Source organism: Cryptomeria japonica, chromosome 10, assembly GCF_030272615.1.
Source record: "Cryptomeria japonica chromosome 10, Sugi_1.0, whole genome shotgun sequence".
NCBI classification, from domain to species: Eukaryota; Viridiplantae; Streptophyta; class Pinopsida; order Cupressales; family Cupressaceae; genus Cryptomeria; species Cryptomeria japonica.
In genome coordinates this window covers 333,902,064-333,919,481 of record NC_081414.1, presented here as the reverse complement: position 1 = coordinate 333,919,481, position 17,418 = coordinate 333,902,064, and the positions used below count along the sequence as shown (strand labels likewise).

General features: G+C 37.5%; 1 protein-coding gene across 1 annotated transcript in view; it reads left to right on the top strand.

The window, feature by feature from the left end:
* LOC131076136 (protein root UVB sensitive 6) overlaps positions 1-16,779 on the top strand; it is a 153,607-nt gene extending 136,828 nt beyond the window's left edge. Inside the window, exons 11-13 of the mRNA XM_058013199.2 lie at positions 15,991-16,092; positions 16,184-16,384; positions 16,472-16,779. Coding sequence (XP_057869182.1) covers positions 15,991-16,092; positions 16,184-16,384; positions 16,472-16,531 — 363 coding nt within the window. The 3' untranslated portion in view covers positions 16,532-16,779. The remainder of the gene's footprint in view (positions 1-15,990; positions 16,093-16,183; positions 16,385-16,471) is intronic.
* Positions 16,780-17,418: the final 639 nt, after the last annotated feature.

Here is a 17,418-nt window from a genome sequence, read left to right as displayed (position 1 = left end):
GATGGGCCTAGAGATATTGTTATAACTCGGAAGAGACCTTTTTGGGAAAGGAACACTATGCAGGAGGCAAAACAGTTTGCAGCTCCTAGAGGTACATTTCAAGAAAGTAAGAGACCTCAGAAATTCTCTTGTTATGTTGCTTCGATGTGTAATCTCGTTGAGACTGAGCCTACTAGTGCTGAGGAAGTTGCAAATCAACAAGTATGGAAAGATGCCATGGACGAAGAATATCAATCCATCCTTAAGAATGATGTTTGGTATGTCGAGACCTAAGGGCAAGTCAGTTGTATCTTCCAAGTGGCTATTCAAGATCAAGCATTGAGAAATACAAGGCTAGATTCGTGGCTCGTGGTTTCTCTTAGAAAGAAGGGATAGATTATGAAGAAACTTTCACTCCAGTTGCTCGATATACTTCCATCAGGACCATTATTGCGATTGCAACAACTAAGGGATGGAAGCTACATCAGATGGATGTGAAGACAACCTTTCTCAATGGTGTGATTGAGGAAATAGTTTACATTGAGCAACTTGAGGGTTTCGTGATTCATGGGAAAGAGTCTCATGTATGCAAGCTGAAGAAAGCTTTATATGGCCTTAAGCGGGCTCCTCGTGCATGGTATGAGAGAATTGATAGATAGTTAACACGTTTGGGCTTTTGCAAGAATGATGCTGATTCAAACCTCTACTTCAAGGTATTTAATGGTGAAATGTTGATCCTGGTATTTTATGTTGATGACGTATTTGTTATAGGGGAAGATCATCTCATTCACAGGTGCAAGGAGTTGACTTCAAAATTTGAGATGAAAGACTTAGGACTCATGCACTTCTTTCTAGGGTTAGAAGTATGGTAGAGGCCTAATGAGATCATCCTAAGTCAAGGCAAATACACCATTGATATCTTGAAGAGGTTTGGAATGTTAGATTGTAAGTCCATGCCTACTTCGATGGAAACTAACTTGAAGAAATTGAGGGAAGCTGCAGCTAGTTCAGATCTTGTGGATCCTACCATGTACATGTAGTTGATTGGATCCTTGATGTATCTAGTTAACACTAGACTGGATATTTGCTATGCAGTGAGTGCACTTAGTCAGTTCATGAGTAAATCGAGACAAATACATCTAGTTGCAGCCAAGCATATCTTGAGATATTTGCGTGGCACAGTTGGCTATGGACTGAAATACTCCTCCAACACTGTTCTGAACTTGGAAGGTTATTCAGATTCTGATTGGGCAGGAAGTGTCACTGATCGCAAGAGCATTTCTGGAGTTTGCTTCAGCTTGGGATCCGCCATGATTTCCTGGTGTAGTAGGAAACAGTCTTCAGTGGCATTGAGTACTGCAGAAGTAGAATACATTTCAGCATGTGTGGCATCTTGCGAAGCAGTGTGGCTTCGGAAGCTCTTTGCGGGATTGTTTGGACAATCATTGGAGCCTACTATCATTCATTGTGATAACCAAAGCTGTTTGAAGCTTTTGGTTAATCCAGTATTCCATGACAAATCAAAACATGTTGAGATTCAGTACCACTATATCAGGGATATGGTATAGAGGAATGTTGTTCAGCTGAGATACATCTGCACTGAGGAGCAGACGATCGACATTCTCACCAAGCCCCTTGCCAAAGTGAAGTTTGTGCATTTTCGGGACAAGCTTGGAGTTGTGGAGAATGAAGCCCTTGCTAAGAGGGAGTCTCAGCATCAGTGATACATTGAGATGTATCTTCCACCCTTTGCGAGTAGGCATGGTGATAATGCACTCTTCTCTGGGAGAAGTTTGAGGTGAAAGCCCTCCTCCATCCTCTGCGAGTAGGCATGGTGGATCCATCCTCTGCGAGTAGGCATGATGGATGTCATGGAAGAAATTCCATGATGTACTTGTGTTTTTCCACCCTCTGCGAGTAGGTATGGTGGACCCACCCTCTGTGAGTAGGCATGGTGGATGTTATGATTTAGCACTTGTGCTTGTTCACCCTCTGGGAGTAGCTATGGTGAACGTCATCCATGGGAGTAGTCATGGTGGTTGTATTCATTTGCATTTTTCATGGAAGTAGCCATGTGACTCAAATCTTGAGAAGGTCTCCTCCTTAGCTAAGAGGGAGTGTTGTTGATATAGCTACGTCGGATCCCTTCTAGGGCCGACCTAGCATGGTTTAGTGACTAATTGGCCCTTGGCCTTAGTCACGTCCTATCTTGCAATAATCATAAAGGCTGTAACGTGTTGTAACTGACCCATAATTGAGGGCATCTATAGCGTGTGGACCTAATTTCAGTTTTGGCACCACCCTAATGCATTTGATTGTAATTAAATGTGTTCCTTATGCTAGCCGACTTGGAGAATCAAAAGGCTAAGTCGCCTATATATACAAGTCAGCAATCATTGTTCAAGGACATCATTCACACAGTGATTGTATTCTCCATTCAGTGAATTCATCTAAGATTAACAGTAGAACTCAGCGAATTATTCTTGAAGACAGCAAACACCATTTTCTGACAGCAATCATCATTGGAAGGACAGCGGACATCATTTAGTGACAGCGAACTATCTTTGGAGGCAGCGAACTTTCCCTGAAGGCAGCAAACCTCATCCTAGGATCAGCGGACTTCACCTCAGTGACTGCAACCCTGCTTGTGACAGCAACATCATATGTATTGCAGATAAGTTCATCATTGCAGTTTGCCCTAGGTTGAAGATATTATACTACTGTGCATAGTTTTTTGATTGCTTCTGAAGCTCATTGTAAAGATACATTTGATTATTGCTAATAAGATCTGAGAATTGTTGCTGGGTTTTTCACTTCTAAGAGGGAGGTTTTCCTAGGATATACTTGGTGTTTATTGTGTACATTGATTTGGTTCTGTTATTTCTGATTATTTTTTTCTACAGTCTGATCCTAAATTAACAGAAGGGAATTTTAAGAAAACTAAAAGCATGAGTACTGAGAAAGCGCAAGAAAATAGGTGTCTTAGAGTTAGTTTTCTCAAAATTCATTTGTGCTAATGTCAGTAGATATTATGATGACGTAAATATACTTTTATTAAGGACAAGTACTAGTCAATTTCATGTGCTCCCACCAATTATTAGTTCAATTTTCCTTCTTGTACGTCAAGAAGACTAGTGAGGAAGAGGATTGTTTTGTTGATTTGTGAGAACAGCCTGTTGTTGAATCCACACATGGTATTGAACAGCAAACAAATTATTTTTCTTTTTTGTTGCTTCTGTAGCACTCTTGACATCATTAAAGTCCAGTGTTACAAGACTCGGACTTGCCTTGGTCTCGGCAAGCTAATTTTTGACTCAGACTCAGACTCAGCGCCTAGATTTGGCAAAGACTCAACAAAACCATGGAATATAGAGATTTTTAAGGATTCAAAACTTGTTCCATACACCCTTTAATCAATTAGAATCTACTTTGACCATATGCAGAATTATACACGATCATGAGCATAAAAATGAACTATAAATTTTAGCTAAAGGAAACAACATTGCTAGATATACAGATTTAAAATTATAAATATTGTCAAATATATGCAAATCTTGTTGATTATGAAATCCATGGCATCAAAATAAATATCAAAACTAAAACTATGAGTCTATGGCTCAGAAGAGCCTGCATTACTCATCCCAACATCATGGCAAGTCATGTGCTGGCATCTAAGATAGGTCCTAGAAGGTTAGGTAGCCATGATATTTTCTTGTGTCTCAGTGATTTGTGTGTATATTCAAGTGAGGGATTTATTATTATAGCTTTCTTGAAGCTTTCAAGACTGCATGTTTTGTTGTCAAGTTTATTAACAATTAAGTGAAAAGATAAATGGTTATGTTCTAGTTTGACCTTAGCTAGGATACTAATAGATGAGAATGTTCTATGAGTTGTCTATGTACAGCATAATTTATACATTTTTACATTATGAAAATAGCATTTCTTGTCAACTATGACTTGGCTTGTATTCAGCAATACAATGACTGTAGCATGTCAACTTTGCCTATGGTAGTCCTAGTATACTAAACAAGCTGTCCAATGTATGAAACAGGATAATCCTTAATTGTGGCTTTGGCTGTGAAGAAACAGAGATTTGCAACAGGGGTCATGTATTTTGTATATTTTATGAACATGATTCATAATTGGCCTATTACTTGAATGACTTATAGTTTGATGGGGGTTTTGGGGCAACACCCCGATTGGTTTGAGGGCCAGCATCCCTCATGGGATTTGGGGGCAGCACCCTCAACAGTTTCAAGGTGCAGTGCCTCTTGTGAGGCTCTGGGGGCAGCACCCCTAGTGAGGTCAAGGGGTGGTGCCCCTCATGGGATTTGGGGGTAGCACTTTGTTGACGTGTATTTTGTACACAGCCTAACACAGAATAAAATACCTAAGGGTATCTTATCCTCTCTTGAGAAAATAGTCTCTAACTGCTGAAGATTCGCGTAAAGGATCAGTTAGGTAGACTCCAAGGTTCTTTGATGTAGGGTCTCTACGTGTGGACAAGCTCCAGTGGTATGATGTGATTTGCTGGGATCACAAGGGGACTTACATGTGATGATTGAACTTCCGATCTGCTTTGCTGGACACAGGCTCTTACTGACTTAGATTAAAAAAAAGGAAAAAAGGATAAGGGCGAAAAGAGGATCTAATCCTAATACTAAGAATGTAGGAGCAATGATTTGATTTTTTGATGAAACTCTAACTAGATCTTGTTTTGACATCAATGGAACATCTACACAAGACTAGTGCAATCTTCTAGGGAAGTTTTATGATGTTCAAATCATCACCGCAGGCATAGATACCATCCAAGTTGATGCATATCAATGAAGAGGCGACAATTTGAAATTGAGCTTAGGCTGAATGATCCAGTTGACTACGCAAGGCAAGTCTGCAATCAACAAACTGCTAGTAGTATGGATGTACGAATTCCACCATTAATCAATCGCATTTCCTCCATTCATCTAATCATTTACCATCTAGGATTGAAGACTCAACAAGAAACCGTGCAAATTGCAAGAAAACGACATATTTCACCATTACTTCAATGAAAATGGAGTTTGTTTACAATCAATGGCAACAATTTCTTGCCTTGTCCTCCTATTCTACTCTCTAACTACTAACTACTTTCAACTATTTCTAACTATCTCTCTCTAATTCTCTCTAATTCTTTTACAAATGAAATGTCTGGGCTTATATAGTGCCCACAATACAATTTGATGGCTTAGATCAATTCAAGATCAATGGCCAAGATTCAACAATGAAAACCCTAATTAGGGTTTGATACAACCATTACATAACATTTAATGCTTGACCAATGACAAAATTGTATTGCTTGGACACATGTCCTCTCTAGAAAAATCGACCAATGGATAGCCAGGGTAGGTACATCGGAGTTTGTGCCACCTTCCATGAGTTAAGTACATTGAATCTGGACATGCTGAGGTGGACCTCACTGATTGGAGAAATGATGACTAGGACGCCACCTCATTTGACACTTGTAGCTTGGTAGATATTCAACTTGATGTTGTTGAGAAGTTTGCTTTAATTAATTCATCTGGAACTATTTACTTCTTCAACGAGCCCTTGTTCTAACTCCTTGTGTCCTTGATGTGTAGGAAGATGATGTACCTCGCCTTGGAACGCTGGATTGCCCTTGATGATGTTAGTCCAAAGAAGGTCGTCCATGTCCTGGCTTGATCGTCCTGGCGAAGACCGTCCTGGATCCGGCTTGATTTTCCTTGATGAGACCTCCATTTGATGCCTACACAACATTTCAAAATTAGTACCATGATTTTGCAATACATAACATAAATTAGAGAGCAATTTTTTTAGGAAACTTAATGATAAGTCCTTTATTAATCATTTCCTAAAAACGACTGAGCTAAGGGAAAACAAAATTTCAAAATTAAGGCAATGACGATCAACGTTCAAAATCAAAACAATAAATCCATATCACCATACCTCAATAGAGAGCTAACTCTAGAATGCAAAAAGGAAAAGATCACCTAGGCAAAATTGACGTATAGATAGTCTTCAACGTGATCTTTTCTTCAAAATATCAATTTCGCCACCTTTTGAGTTGTCCTTGACGTGATCTTCAATGCCTTTGACAATTTGCACCAATAGAAACTTCAAGATTCGCACCACCTTGCTTGGAATGAAATTCGCTCCTTTGAATACAACTTCGCACTTCTCAAATCGCATGTGAATGAAGAATGATAATGTGAAAATGAAGATTTCACCACCCTATATATAGTGCTTGCATTGCAACTTACCCTTAGGCCGACTTGGAGATAAAAAACACTTTTTTAAAAATGATTTTAAATGATTTGCAATAAAATAAGAAGGCCAACCTCCTTAAATGAGCGCTTGAAATCGATTTTATATTAATTAATTAATTAATTATTAATGCCTTGCGTTTTTATTTTTGCAAATTTCGATTTTAAAAAAAAAAGGCAAAATAATTAATAAAGGCAACGCCACATTAAATGCAAGTTAAAATGGATTTTCAATTTTTATCGAACTTGGCATTTAAGAAAATTTGAATTTGTTTATTTGGCGCCAAAAATATGAAAATGGAAGGGACGTACCTCATCGCCCTGGTCCCTTGGAGAGGGACAGGAGCGATCCATGATTTTGTCATAATTCTTGCAACTTCAACGTTCAACTCCTTCATCTCCACGTTCAAAAATTGATTATTTTGTTAGGCTCTTCGAATTTGATTGCTTTGCATGTGTGCTTAAGTGCCTTTGAGTGTTCATCGCCCTGGTCCTTGTCCAAAGGACAGGAGCGATCTTCATATTTTCACGTTCACTATGCATCTTCGACCTCATTCTTTCATTGTAAAGTGAGTAACATCCTTGTTCGTTCCTTTTGCGCTTGTTCCATTTGTTTGCATGAGGTGTTTGGACGTTTAAAGGGATCATCGCCCTTGTCCCTTGGAGAGGGACAGGAGCGATATGGTCTCTATGTTCAACTTGATGATCATTTTACGTTTGAAATCTTCGTGTATCACCTTCAAAAGACTCCATGGACCCTCTAAGACCTTGCAAAATCTTGACCTTACGTGATTCTTGCATGAGTTGATCAATATACCTAATATCGCTCTGGTCCCTTCCTGAGGGACAGGAGCGAAGTTCATCATTATGTGCTTGTTCTTGTTTTTACCGACTTGCAATCATCTTCATTACGTGAAATGATGTCCTTTCGACCCTCTTGGTTGCTCGAAACTTGTTTGTCCTTTGAAATTTATGCCATTCTGTAGATATCGCTCTGGTCCTTCAGTGAGGGACAGGAGCGAAATTGACCCTCTAGGCAAGAACTTCATCATTTCATTGTTTTTGATCAAGTCTGGATGTTCTATCATGCTCATTTCGTCCTTCACCATGCCTTTGATGTCTCGATTCGTCCAAACAAGGTCAGGAATGGCTCAACTAAGCATTTTCGCTCTGGACCCTTGGTGAGGGACACGAGCGATTCGCCTTGGTCCCTTGGAGAGGGACAGGAGCGCATTTCGCTCTGGACCCTTGGAGAAGGACACGAGCGAAATTTGACTTTTCGCACTCTCGATCAGGACAATTTTAATGGAATATAACATTTATACTTTAAGTTATATTCCATATATACTTTCAGGATGTTTGAGAGTGGTTTCAGACCTCCAGGAGTTATATTGCAAAATCTAGTTTTTGGAGGTTTTTTCAGTTTCCAGACTTAGTCAAATTTCAGGGTCAGGACATTCCAGACTTAGCCAAATTTCAGGATCAGGACCTCACTCAAGCCGGACTTGGTTATCCATGTGATCTCCCCGACAGCGCTTCAAGTTATATTCATTTGATAAAATGCACCTCTTTAGACCTTTTCACATCGTCAAGACGTTAAAATCTTGCAAGGACAAAGCAAAATTGGATTTGTAGCTCCGGTCCTTTACTGAGGGACAGGAGCGATTTTGCCCCTGGAGGCATTTCTGTGCTCATGAAAATCTTCAATTTATATTCAATGGAAAGATCTCGCCTTTCTCCATCACTTCCAATTCGTAATTCATCTTGACCTTGCAGGAATAGTAAAATATTTGAAAACGAGCTCCCGTCCTTCACTGAGGGACAGGAGCGATTTTGCTCCTACAGGCCAAAATAACATGATTTTACACATTTAATCACTTCACAAGGCAAAAACAAATCATTTCCAATGCCCAGGATCAAATATCAAAAAAGTCAAAATTTGGTCAAAAATATTCAATTGGACAAAAATTCACATTTCATCTTCAACACTTAGACAAATTTAAGCTCTGCATCAACATTCCAATTGAAAATTAGACCATTCTGGCGAATTCATTGCATTCAAAATTTGCATCCTACGAAAGGAAGCTCAAAAAGCTCTCAAAACCGACTGGATTCAAACCAAAACCCTAAAAAGCAAAGTGAAAACGAGCAAAAATGAGCAAAAAACATGGGTCCCCATTTGCAATGGGGCGATGTGTGAAAACGTCACAACACACTCCTAGTACATTCCTTGTCGTGACATAGGGTAGGGTCCTCCCCCGCCACCAAGTCCAAATGAAGACATTCAAAACCACCTGGATCTTCATGGCGCACACTAGTTTCATATGCTTTTATAAATCCTAGATGGGCATGTCATAAACCTAACAAGCATTCAAAGTTTGTAAGTTGTTATCAAAATAGTAATTAAAATGGCTGAGTCTACCCTTCTGGACTTGCCTAGAATTAATGAGTTTGGCGAGTTCTCGACTATTGAGTCTCCTAGACTCGTTGAGTGTCATCTCTGAGGACTCCCCGAGTCTAGGCAAATCATGGCAATTCTTGTAACACATTCTTAACATCATTCTTTTCTACATATGTTCTTTTCACGGACAAAATATTGCCAATTGCATATTGACCTTTTTACCCTAGTTCAATGATCTTTCCCTCCATACTATTTGATTCGCAATCACTTATTTGAAAGTTATATCCTTCCCACAGTGTACACCTTAAGTAAGATAATTGTAGTGATAATACCTAAATGGGATTAAGTCAATGTTGAATATGTAATGGTATTAGTTAATGCTTGTGCAATTCAAAATCTAGGTTATTTGCACTTATGTAAAAACTCTAGAGATTATTGTGTTGTATTTACTGAATCTGTTTGGATGGAGGGAACATTTTTATGGACTCACTAAAAGAATATACCTTATAATTTTAGGGTTATGCACAAAGTGATGCTTTATACCTAGTTGCACTAATAGATAGGTCCATGATCACTATTGAGTACTAATGTTGAAATTTTAATTTAATTACCCTTTCAATCATTTAATGCCAGCTGTTTGGACACGAAATTGGTCATCTGTTTATCTTAGCGAAGGCTTTTGAAGTGGACCCATTACAATGCCATACTATTCTAGGATTAATATTATCTCAACACATTTAATAGAAGAAGAAAAATGAGCATATGTTGTTCATAAAGAAGCTGCTACTTCAAAAAGGGTCTGTTGGCTAACCATGCCACATTTGTCCAGTGAGGTGGGTGCTATATGTGTTAATGCATTAGTAGCTTCTACAAGATGAGATTTTCCTAACTCGTTAATCTCCTCTATTCTGTTTTGGTTTACTCATCTATACTATTAGATTATTTGATTTATGCTTTCCGAACTGAATATGTTTATCAGACTACAACCTTTGATCTTGATTATGATATTGATATTGGATAAAGATGGATTAGATCGATGACATGCTTAACACAGTTAAGCGTCGATCTAAATGCTATCAGGCTAGTAACCCGATAGCATATTAATGTCGATTCATTTATGAATCGGCATTAATATACTACTAGCCCGATAGCATATTAATGTCGATTCATTTATGAATCGGCATTAATATACTACTAGCCTGATAGCATATTTATGAATCGACATTAATATACTATCGGGGTATTAACCCGATAGCATATAATACTATTAGTTATTGTTATTGTTTGCCTTGACACCGATTCATTATCGGGTGTGTTTATAATCCATTATCATTTGCTTTGACACCGATTCATTATCGAGTGTGTTTATATCGATATGTTAACATATACAAATGGCACCTATTACTTATCATACACACCAAAGAGAATTGGTAGACAATCACGACCAAGCGACATCTTGGTCGGACATGTCTAAAAGACATGTCCGATTAAGGTGCCACTTGATCGTGGCTGCCTTGCTATATATACATCATTCAAAAGAAAAGGAAGACATTGAAATCGATACATGTTCATCCTTCAGACCTGCAGAAAAGAAAGATGATAATATTATTGTCATAATAATAATACCAAAATCAGAAATACACTATCTACCATATAACTTGTTTATTAAATTGGAAATTGCAATAACTTTTACATGGTATCAGAGCCAAGTTGATCGAACTTGAGGCTATTCAATTTTGTGAATAATTTAAGAACAAGGTTATATACTACATCACATTTCTCCAACGGCCAGCGCTATTCGATTCGAAGACATACTCGGAGGTGGCGATGATTTTTCAGTCTGGAAGTTCAGAATCCAGATGATCTTAAAAGAGAACAAAGTGGATTCATTTGTTCAAACTAAAAATGATCAACCTGAAAATGAACCTGACAAAACCGCATGGATTGAAGGAAATGAAAAAGCCATCAAAATAATAGTTGATGGGGTGAGAAACAACATAATGCCCATCATAAGAAAACATCAGACAACCTATAAAATGTTCAAAGCACTTGAAAGCACATTTGAGATATCGAATGCAAGTCGAACTCTGGCATTAAAACGAGAAATAAATCATATCACCATGAACAAGGGGGAGACAATCAACGCCTACTTTATGCGGATATCAACTCTAAGAGAGGAACTAGCAACTCTGGATTACGAGATCAAAAGCAAAGAGTTAACACTCATTGCTCTAGATGAGTTGCCTAGTGGATGGAGTACATTCGTCCAAGGCATCAGTGCAAGGTCCAAATATCCTAAGTTTGAAAGATTAAAGGACGATTGTCTCCAAGAAGAATCAAGATTGAACAAGATGGGAGTAAAACAAAAGAACATAGATGAAGACCTTCAAGTCCTAAATACTAACACAAATAAAACAACCAAGAAGAAGCAATTTAGGAAAAGGAAGGGTCATCAAGGCAAGAACACTTCAAAGAGAGACCTATCACATATTCAATGCTATAGGTGCGATAAGTTCGGGCACTTTGTTGCAAAATGTCCAGAGAGAGCCAAACAAGCCATGCCAGAGCAGGAAAATAAAAAAGAGAAGATAACTCCCAGAACTATGTCCTCTACTCAGCACTTACAAGCCATGCATCAAATAAGTCTAACTCCTGGGTGATCGATAGTGGTTCATCCAAACACATTACAGGGTTTAGAGAAGTGCTAGACTCCATGACAGAGGATAATGAAGAGGAAGTAACCATCGGAGATGATTCCTCACATCCAGTTAGAGGAATTGGTTCCTGCACCATCAAACTGAAGACAGGTATATCATTGCAACTCGAAGGAGTACTGTATGTCTCCGGCATCAAGAGAAATCTAGTCTCCATATCAGCCCTAGAAGATAACGGATACAGAGTAACCTTCATGGAGAACAAGGTGTTGGCTTGGCCGAAAAATTCTTCCATCAAGAAAGCTAAAGTCATTGGTCAAAGACGAGGCTATTTGTATGAGCTGTGCACAGAGCCCAACCTAGCCCTGATTCACGAAGCAACAAATGCAAATGAGGTCTGGCATATAAGACTAGGCCCCCTGAATTATAGAGCTTTGTCATCTATGGGAAACCTTGTCACAGGTTTACCTAAGTTACAGCAATATCATTCAGAGGCATGCAAGGGATGTGCCCTAGGTAAAAATATCAAGGGTGCCTTCCATAATATTACTAGGAAAACGAGAGCAAAGTATTAGAATTAGTTCATTCTGATGTATGTGGACCTATGTCTGCTCCTTCTCTAGGAGGATGTTTGTATTATGTAATATTTGTTGATGACTACTCTAGGAAAACTTGGATCTACTTTCTGAAGTGTAAAGAATCAGAAGAGATCCTTAGTAGGTTTAAAGAGTTTAAATCACTGACAGAAAACTACTTAGGTAATAAAATCAAAACCCTAAGAATTGATAATGGGGGGGAATACACATCAGAATTATTTAGAGATTTTTGTAAAAACTTAGGGATTAAGAGGGAGCTAACAATACCTTATAATCTTCAACAAAATGGGGTAGCTGAGAGGAAAAATAGGATAATTGTAGAAGCTGCCAAAGCCATGATTCTTGATCAGAATCTAAATATCAATCTTTGGGTAGAAACAACTAACACTGTTGTGTATATCCAAAACAGATGTCCTCACTCACATCTTGAAGATAAAACTCCTGAGGAAGTATTTACCAAACTAAAGCCAGATATCAGCCACCTTAGGATATTTGGGTGTCTTGTCTATATACATGTACCTAAAGAGAAAAGACTAAAACTAGAACCTTCTGGAAAAAGGGGAATACTTGTAGGATATAGCGAAAAATCCAAAGCCTATAGAATATATATACATGGTCAGAGAAATATTGAACTTAGTAGGGATGTAATCTTTGAAGAAGACTTAGCCTTCAAAAGAGCCCTAAGTACAATAGAGCCTGAAATTTATATCCCCACTCCTAACATAGAAGAAGACCCCAATCCTGAGCTTCAGAGGGAGAATCTTGAGGAAACCATAGGTGAAACTTCAAACCCACCTATAGAAAACCTCAAGAAAAGACTTCTATGGGCCACCAAGACTGTAGCAGAAGCTCAGAAGTTTGCTGCTCCTTCAAGAACCTTCAAGGAAAGCAAAAGACCTAATAAATTCACTAGCTATGTTGCTCTTATGAATAATCTTTCTAAAACTGAACCAAACAATGTATCAGATGCACTTAAACATCAAGTATGGAAGGATGCCATGTCTGAAGAGTATCAATCCATTATGAAAAATGATGTTTGGGAGATTGTTCCTAGGCCAACCAAGAAATCTGTGGTTTCATCTAAATGGTTATTCAAAATCAAACATGCTGCAGACGACAATATTGAGAAACACAAGGCCAAATTTGTAGCTAGAGGATTCTCACAAAGGGAGGGAATAGACTATGAAGAAACCTTTGCACCCGTTGCCAGGTATACATCAGTGAGAGCTGTATTAACCATTGCAGCAGCAAAAGGATGGAAGGTACACCAAATGGATGTTAAGACAACATTTCTAAATGGTGAGATCTCAGAAGAAGTCTACCTAGAGCAACCTGAAGGGTTTGAAATTTATGATGCAAAGTCTCATGTGTGTAGACTCAAGAAAGCTCTCTATGGGCTTAAACAGGCCCCTAGGGCCTGGTATGAAAGAATTGACACCTATCTCTCAGGACTAGGCTTCTATATAAATGATGCAGATCCTAATCTCTACTACAAAAGAAATAAAGATGATATGCTAATGTTGATTTTATATGTTGATGACTTATTAATCACAGGAAATGATCATCTTATAGATCAATGCAAGAATGATCTATCCAAAGAATTTTATATGAAGGACTTAGGAATCCTTCATTACTTCCTAGGATTAGAAGTATGGCAGAATTCTGACAATATTATACTAAACCAAGGAAAGTATACCTTAGACATTTTGAAGAGATTCAAAATGCATAACTGCAGACCTATGACATCTCCCATGGAAACAAATTTACATAAACTTAGGGAAGCAGCAACAGAGTCACAATCCACTGATCCTACACTCTACAGACAGATGATTGGGTCCCTGATGTATCTGGTGAATACAAGGCCAGATATCTGTTATGCTGTCAATGCCTTAAGTCAGTTTATGTGCGAGCCTAAGGAAATTCACTTGATTGCAGTGAAACACATTATGAGATACTTACAAGGTACTCTAAACCTTGGTCTCAAATATGAGAAAGTCAATCTAGACCTACACGGATTTACAGACTCAGATTGGGCTGGGAGTGTGACTGATAGGAAAAGCACTTCAGGTTGTTGCTTCAGTTTAGGATCAGCCATGATATCTTGGATCAGCAGAAAACAATCTTCTGTAGCTCAGAGTTCCACCGAAGCCGAGTACATTGCAGCTTCCATGGCTGCTTGAGAAGCAGTATGGCTTAGGAAGTTGCTTGTGGGATTATTTGGTGAACCTATGAAACCCACTGTCATCCATTGTGACAACTAGAGCTGCATAAAGCTTTCTATAAATCTAGTATTTCATGACAGATCCAAGCATATTGAGATTCCATACCATTAAGTGCGAGACATGGTAGACAAAAATGTGATCAAATTAGAATATGTTAGCACAGGAGATTAGACTGCAGATATTCTGACCAAACCACTTTCCAGAGTGAAGGTTGATCACTTCAGAAAAGGTTTAGGTATGATAGAAAGGTAATCTGCTTTGTAAATAAGATGTTTAATGTGTAAACTTCTTTTGTCATGTTGGGACATTCTGGGTTTCACCCCCTGTGTTCATATCTAAGAGGTGACGATCTCTCAGATTATGAACACTTGTATGTAGACATCATAAGGTGATGATCTTATGATTCTCTAAACCAGTTATCATGATTGGATTTCTGGTATGTCATGGATGTGCCATGATGGTGTTGTGATAAAATATTTGTATAAAATGTTTGTGCACATATCACAACCTGGATAAGATGAGAATCTAACCATCTTCATATGTTTATCCTTAGTATTGCGTGTTTAGGCAATACTGATATCACGTGTTTAGGTGATATCTTGTCATAATGAAATGATAAATCTTTTATATCACATGATTAGGTGATACTCTATGTCATATGCTTAGAGTGATGTTTTATATTTGTATATTATGTCCTGATGATACATCATATCATATGTATAGATGATATATATTCTTAGAGACTGACATTATGGAAAAAGAAATGTGATGCAGGTTACTTTATCTATCTTCCAAAGCTAAGAGGGAGTGTTAATGCATTAGTAGATTCTGCAAGATAAGATTTTCCTAACTCGTTAATCTCCTCTATTCTTTTTTGGTTTACTCATCTATACTATTAGGTTATCTGATTTATGCTTTCCGAACTGAATATGTTTATCAGACTGTAACCTTTGATCTTGATTATGATATTGATATTGGATAAAGATGGATTAGATCGACGACATGCTTAACACAGTTAAGCGTCGATCTAAATGCTATCGGGCTAGTAACCCGATAGCATATTAATGTCGATTCATTTATGAATCGGCATTAATATACTATCGGGGTATTAACCCGACAGCATATAATGCTATTAGTTATTGTTATTGTTTGCCTTGACACATATTCATTATCGGGTGTGTTTATAATCCATTATCATTTGCTTTGACACCGATTCATTATCGGGTGTGTTTATAATCCATTATCATTTGCTTTGACACCGATTCATTATCGAGTGTGTTTATATCGATCTGTTAACATATACAAATGGCACCCGATTAGTTATCATACACACCGAAGAGAATTGGTAGACAGTCACGACCAAGTGACATCTTGGTCGGACATGTCTAAAAGACATGTCCGATCAAGGTGCCACTTGATCGTGGCTGCCTTGCTATATATACATCATTCAAAAGAAAAGGAAGACATTGAAATCGATACATGTTCATCCTTCAGACCTGCAGAAAAGAAAGACGATAATATTATTGTCATAATAATAATACCAAAATCAGAAATACACTATCTAGCATATAACTTGTTTATTAAATTGGAAATTGCAATAACTTTTACAATATGGATATCATGACATATGGCCGGAAGAATTTCTGGATATAAAAAAGAAGCTGCTAATTCACTAGCAGTAATAGATTGTTGTATGATTGGTATTAAGCACTAATGTTGAAAAACAACCTTATTACCTTCTCAATCATTAAATGCCAGCTGTTTAGAAATGAAGTTGCTCATGTACCGTGTTGAATTTAGTGTTTTATCTTAGTGAAGGTTTTTTAAGTGAACATTACAATGTCATAACTATTACAGGATAAAAATTACCTCATCACATTTAATAGAAGAAGAAAACGAGCATATGTTGTTCTTAAAGAAGCTGCTACTTCGGAGGATGTTATGGAAGGGGCTTTTCAGGTACAGCTACGATATGAGCTACATATTTTTATTAAGAAATTTAGCCATCAATTCATTTCAATCAGTTTTGACATCTTTTTCGATCTTGCAGGCATATATGCTGTTGCATATTTTGGACAGGGCATCTCAGAAGAGTTGTAAAAGAAGTACCATTGAAAATATTTTTGATAATACTTTGTGTGCTATGGATGCTGAATTGCTGGCAGAAGGTGCTATTGGGTCTGCAATATTCTCAAGTTGCAAAAACTCTTCGGCTCATTATAAAATATTCAAGGAAAAGGCTGCAATTCAGGTAAACGCATATTGTGCAAATAGGTTTTCTTTATGTATTAAAATTATTTTTAAAATCTAATTTTTTCATGGATCTTTGACTTTGCAGGGTTGGATAGTTAGAGATTCTCTTCTTAATCCTGGGGGTGTAAGACTTGAAATTTCTTGAAATTAATTTTGTCATCCTCTCAGAATCCTTGGTTTTAAGAATTTGATTTCCACAATACAATAATTTCCCTGGTAGTGCAACAACAATAGACGTGATTTTGAGAGATCTTTTTACCACCTCTACACTCTGAACACTTTGAAGTTGAATTTTTAGCTCATTTGTTAAAATTTCAGATATAAATTTATGCTAAAATGCAATGTCATAGCTTTCTTTCACCTAAAAACTTAAATCTTAATGATACGTAAACATAAAAAGACTAATGGCCTCTTGTGCTAAGTTGAGGTTCTGCATAATATATCTTAATCTCAAAAATAGCAGCATATTCATAATCTTGCAATTTTTCATTAAAGCTTATGAATTTCAAATGGTAGATCTGTGATTATTTTCTTCACAGATCCGTTGAGATCACATTTGATATGTACATGGTTCAATTAATATAAATTTACATGATATCTATAGAGCATCGAGGTTACAAATCATAATCCAGTCATCCATAATGATTTCTGTTGGGGATGTGAAGTCCAACAATCACGACCATTTCTTTCTTCTTCTCCCTGTCTTTTCATATTCGAAGAGTTAAACATTTGTATATAGGAATGAGTACAGATTGTATGTGATGTATCTGATAACTGTGAGTAAAGATATTGCCTTGGTTGAGAGTGGACATAGCATTTATGGTGAACCATTATAAATCTTGTGTTTCATGTCTTGATCTTGTTTATGTTTTCATATCTGATTTTATCTTCATTTTATTTGCTCTTATTCAATGAACAATTGGTATCAGAGCTTGGTTGGAGCCAAGGAGAGCAGATATGGAAGATGATTGGGTGCTGGATCTTGGAGTTGGGTGTTTCTATATAATAAAGAGACATGCTGAAGTGGGAGTT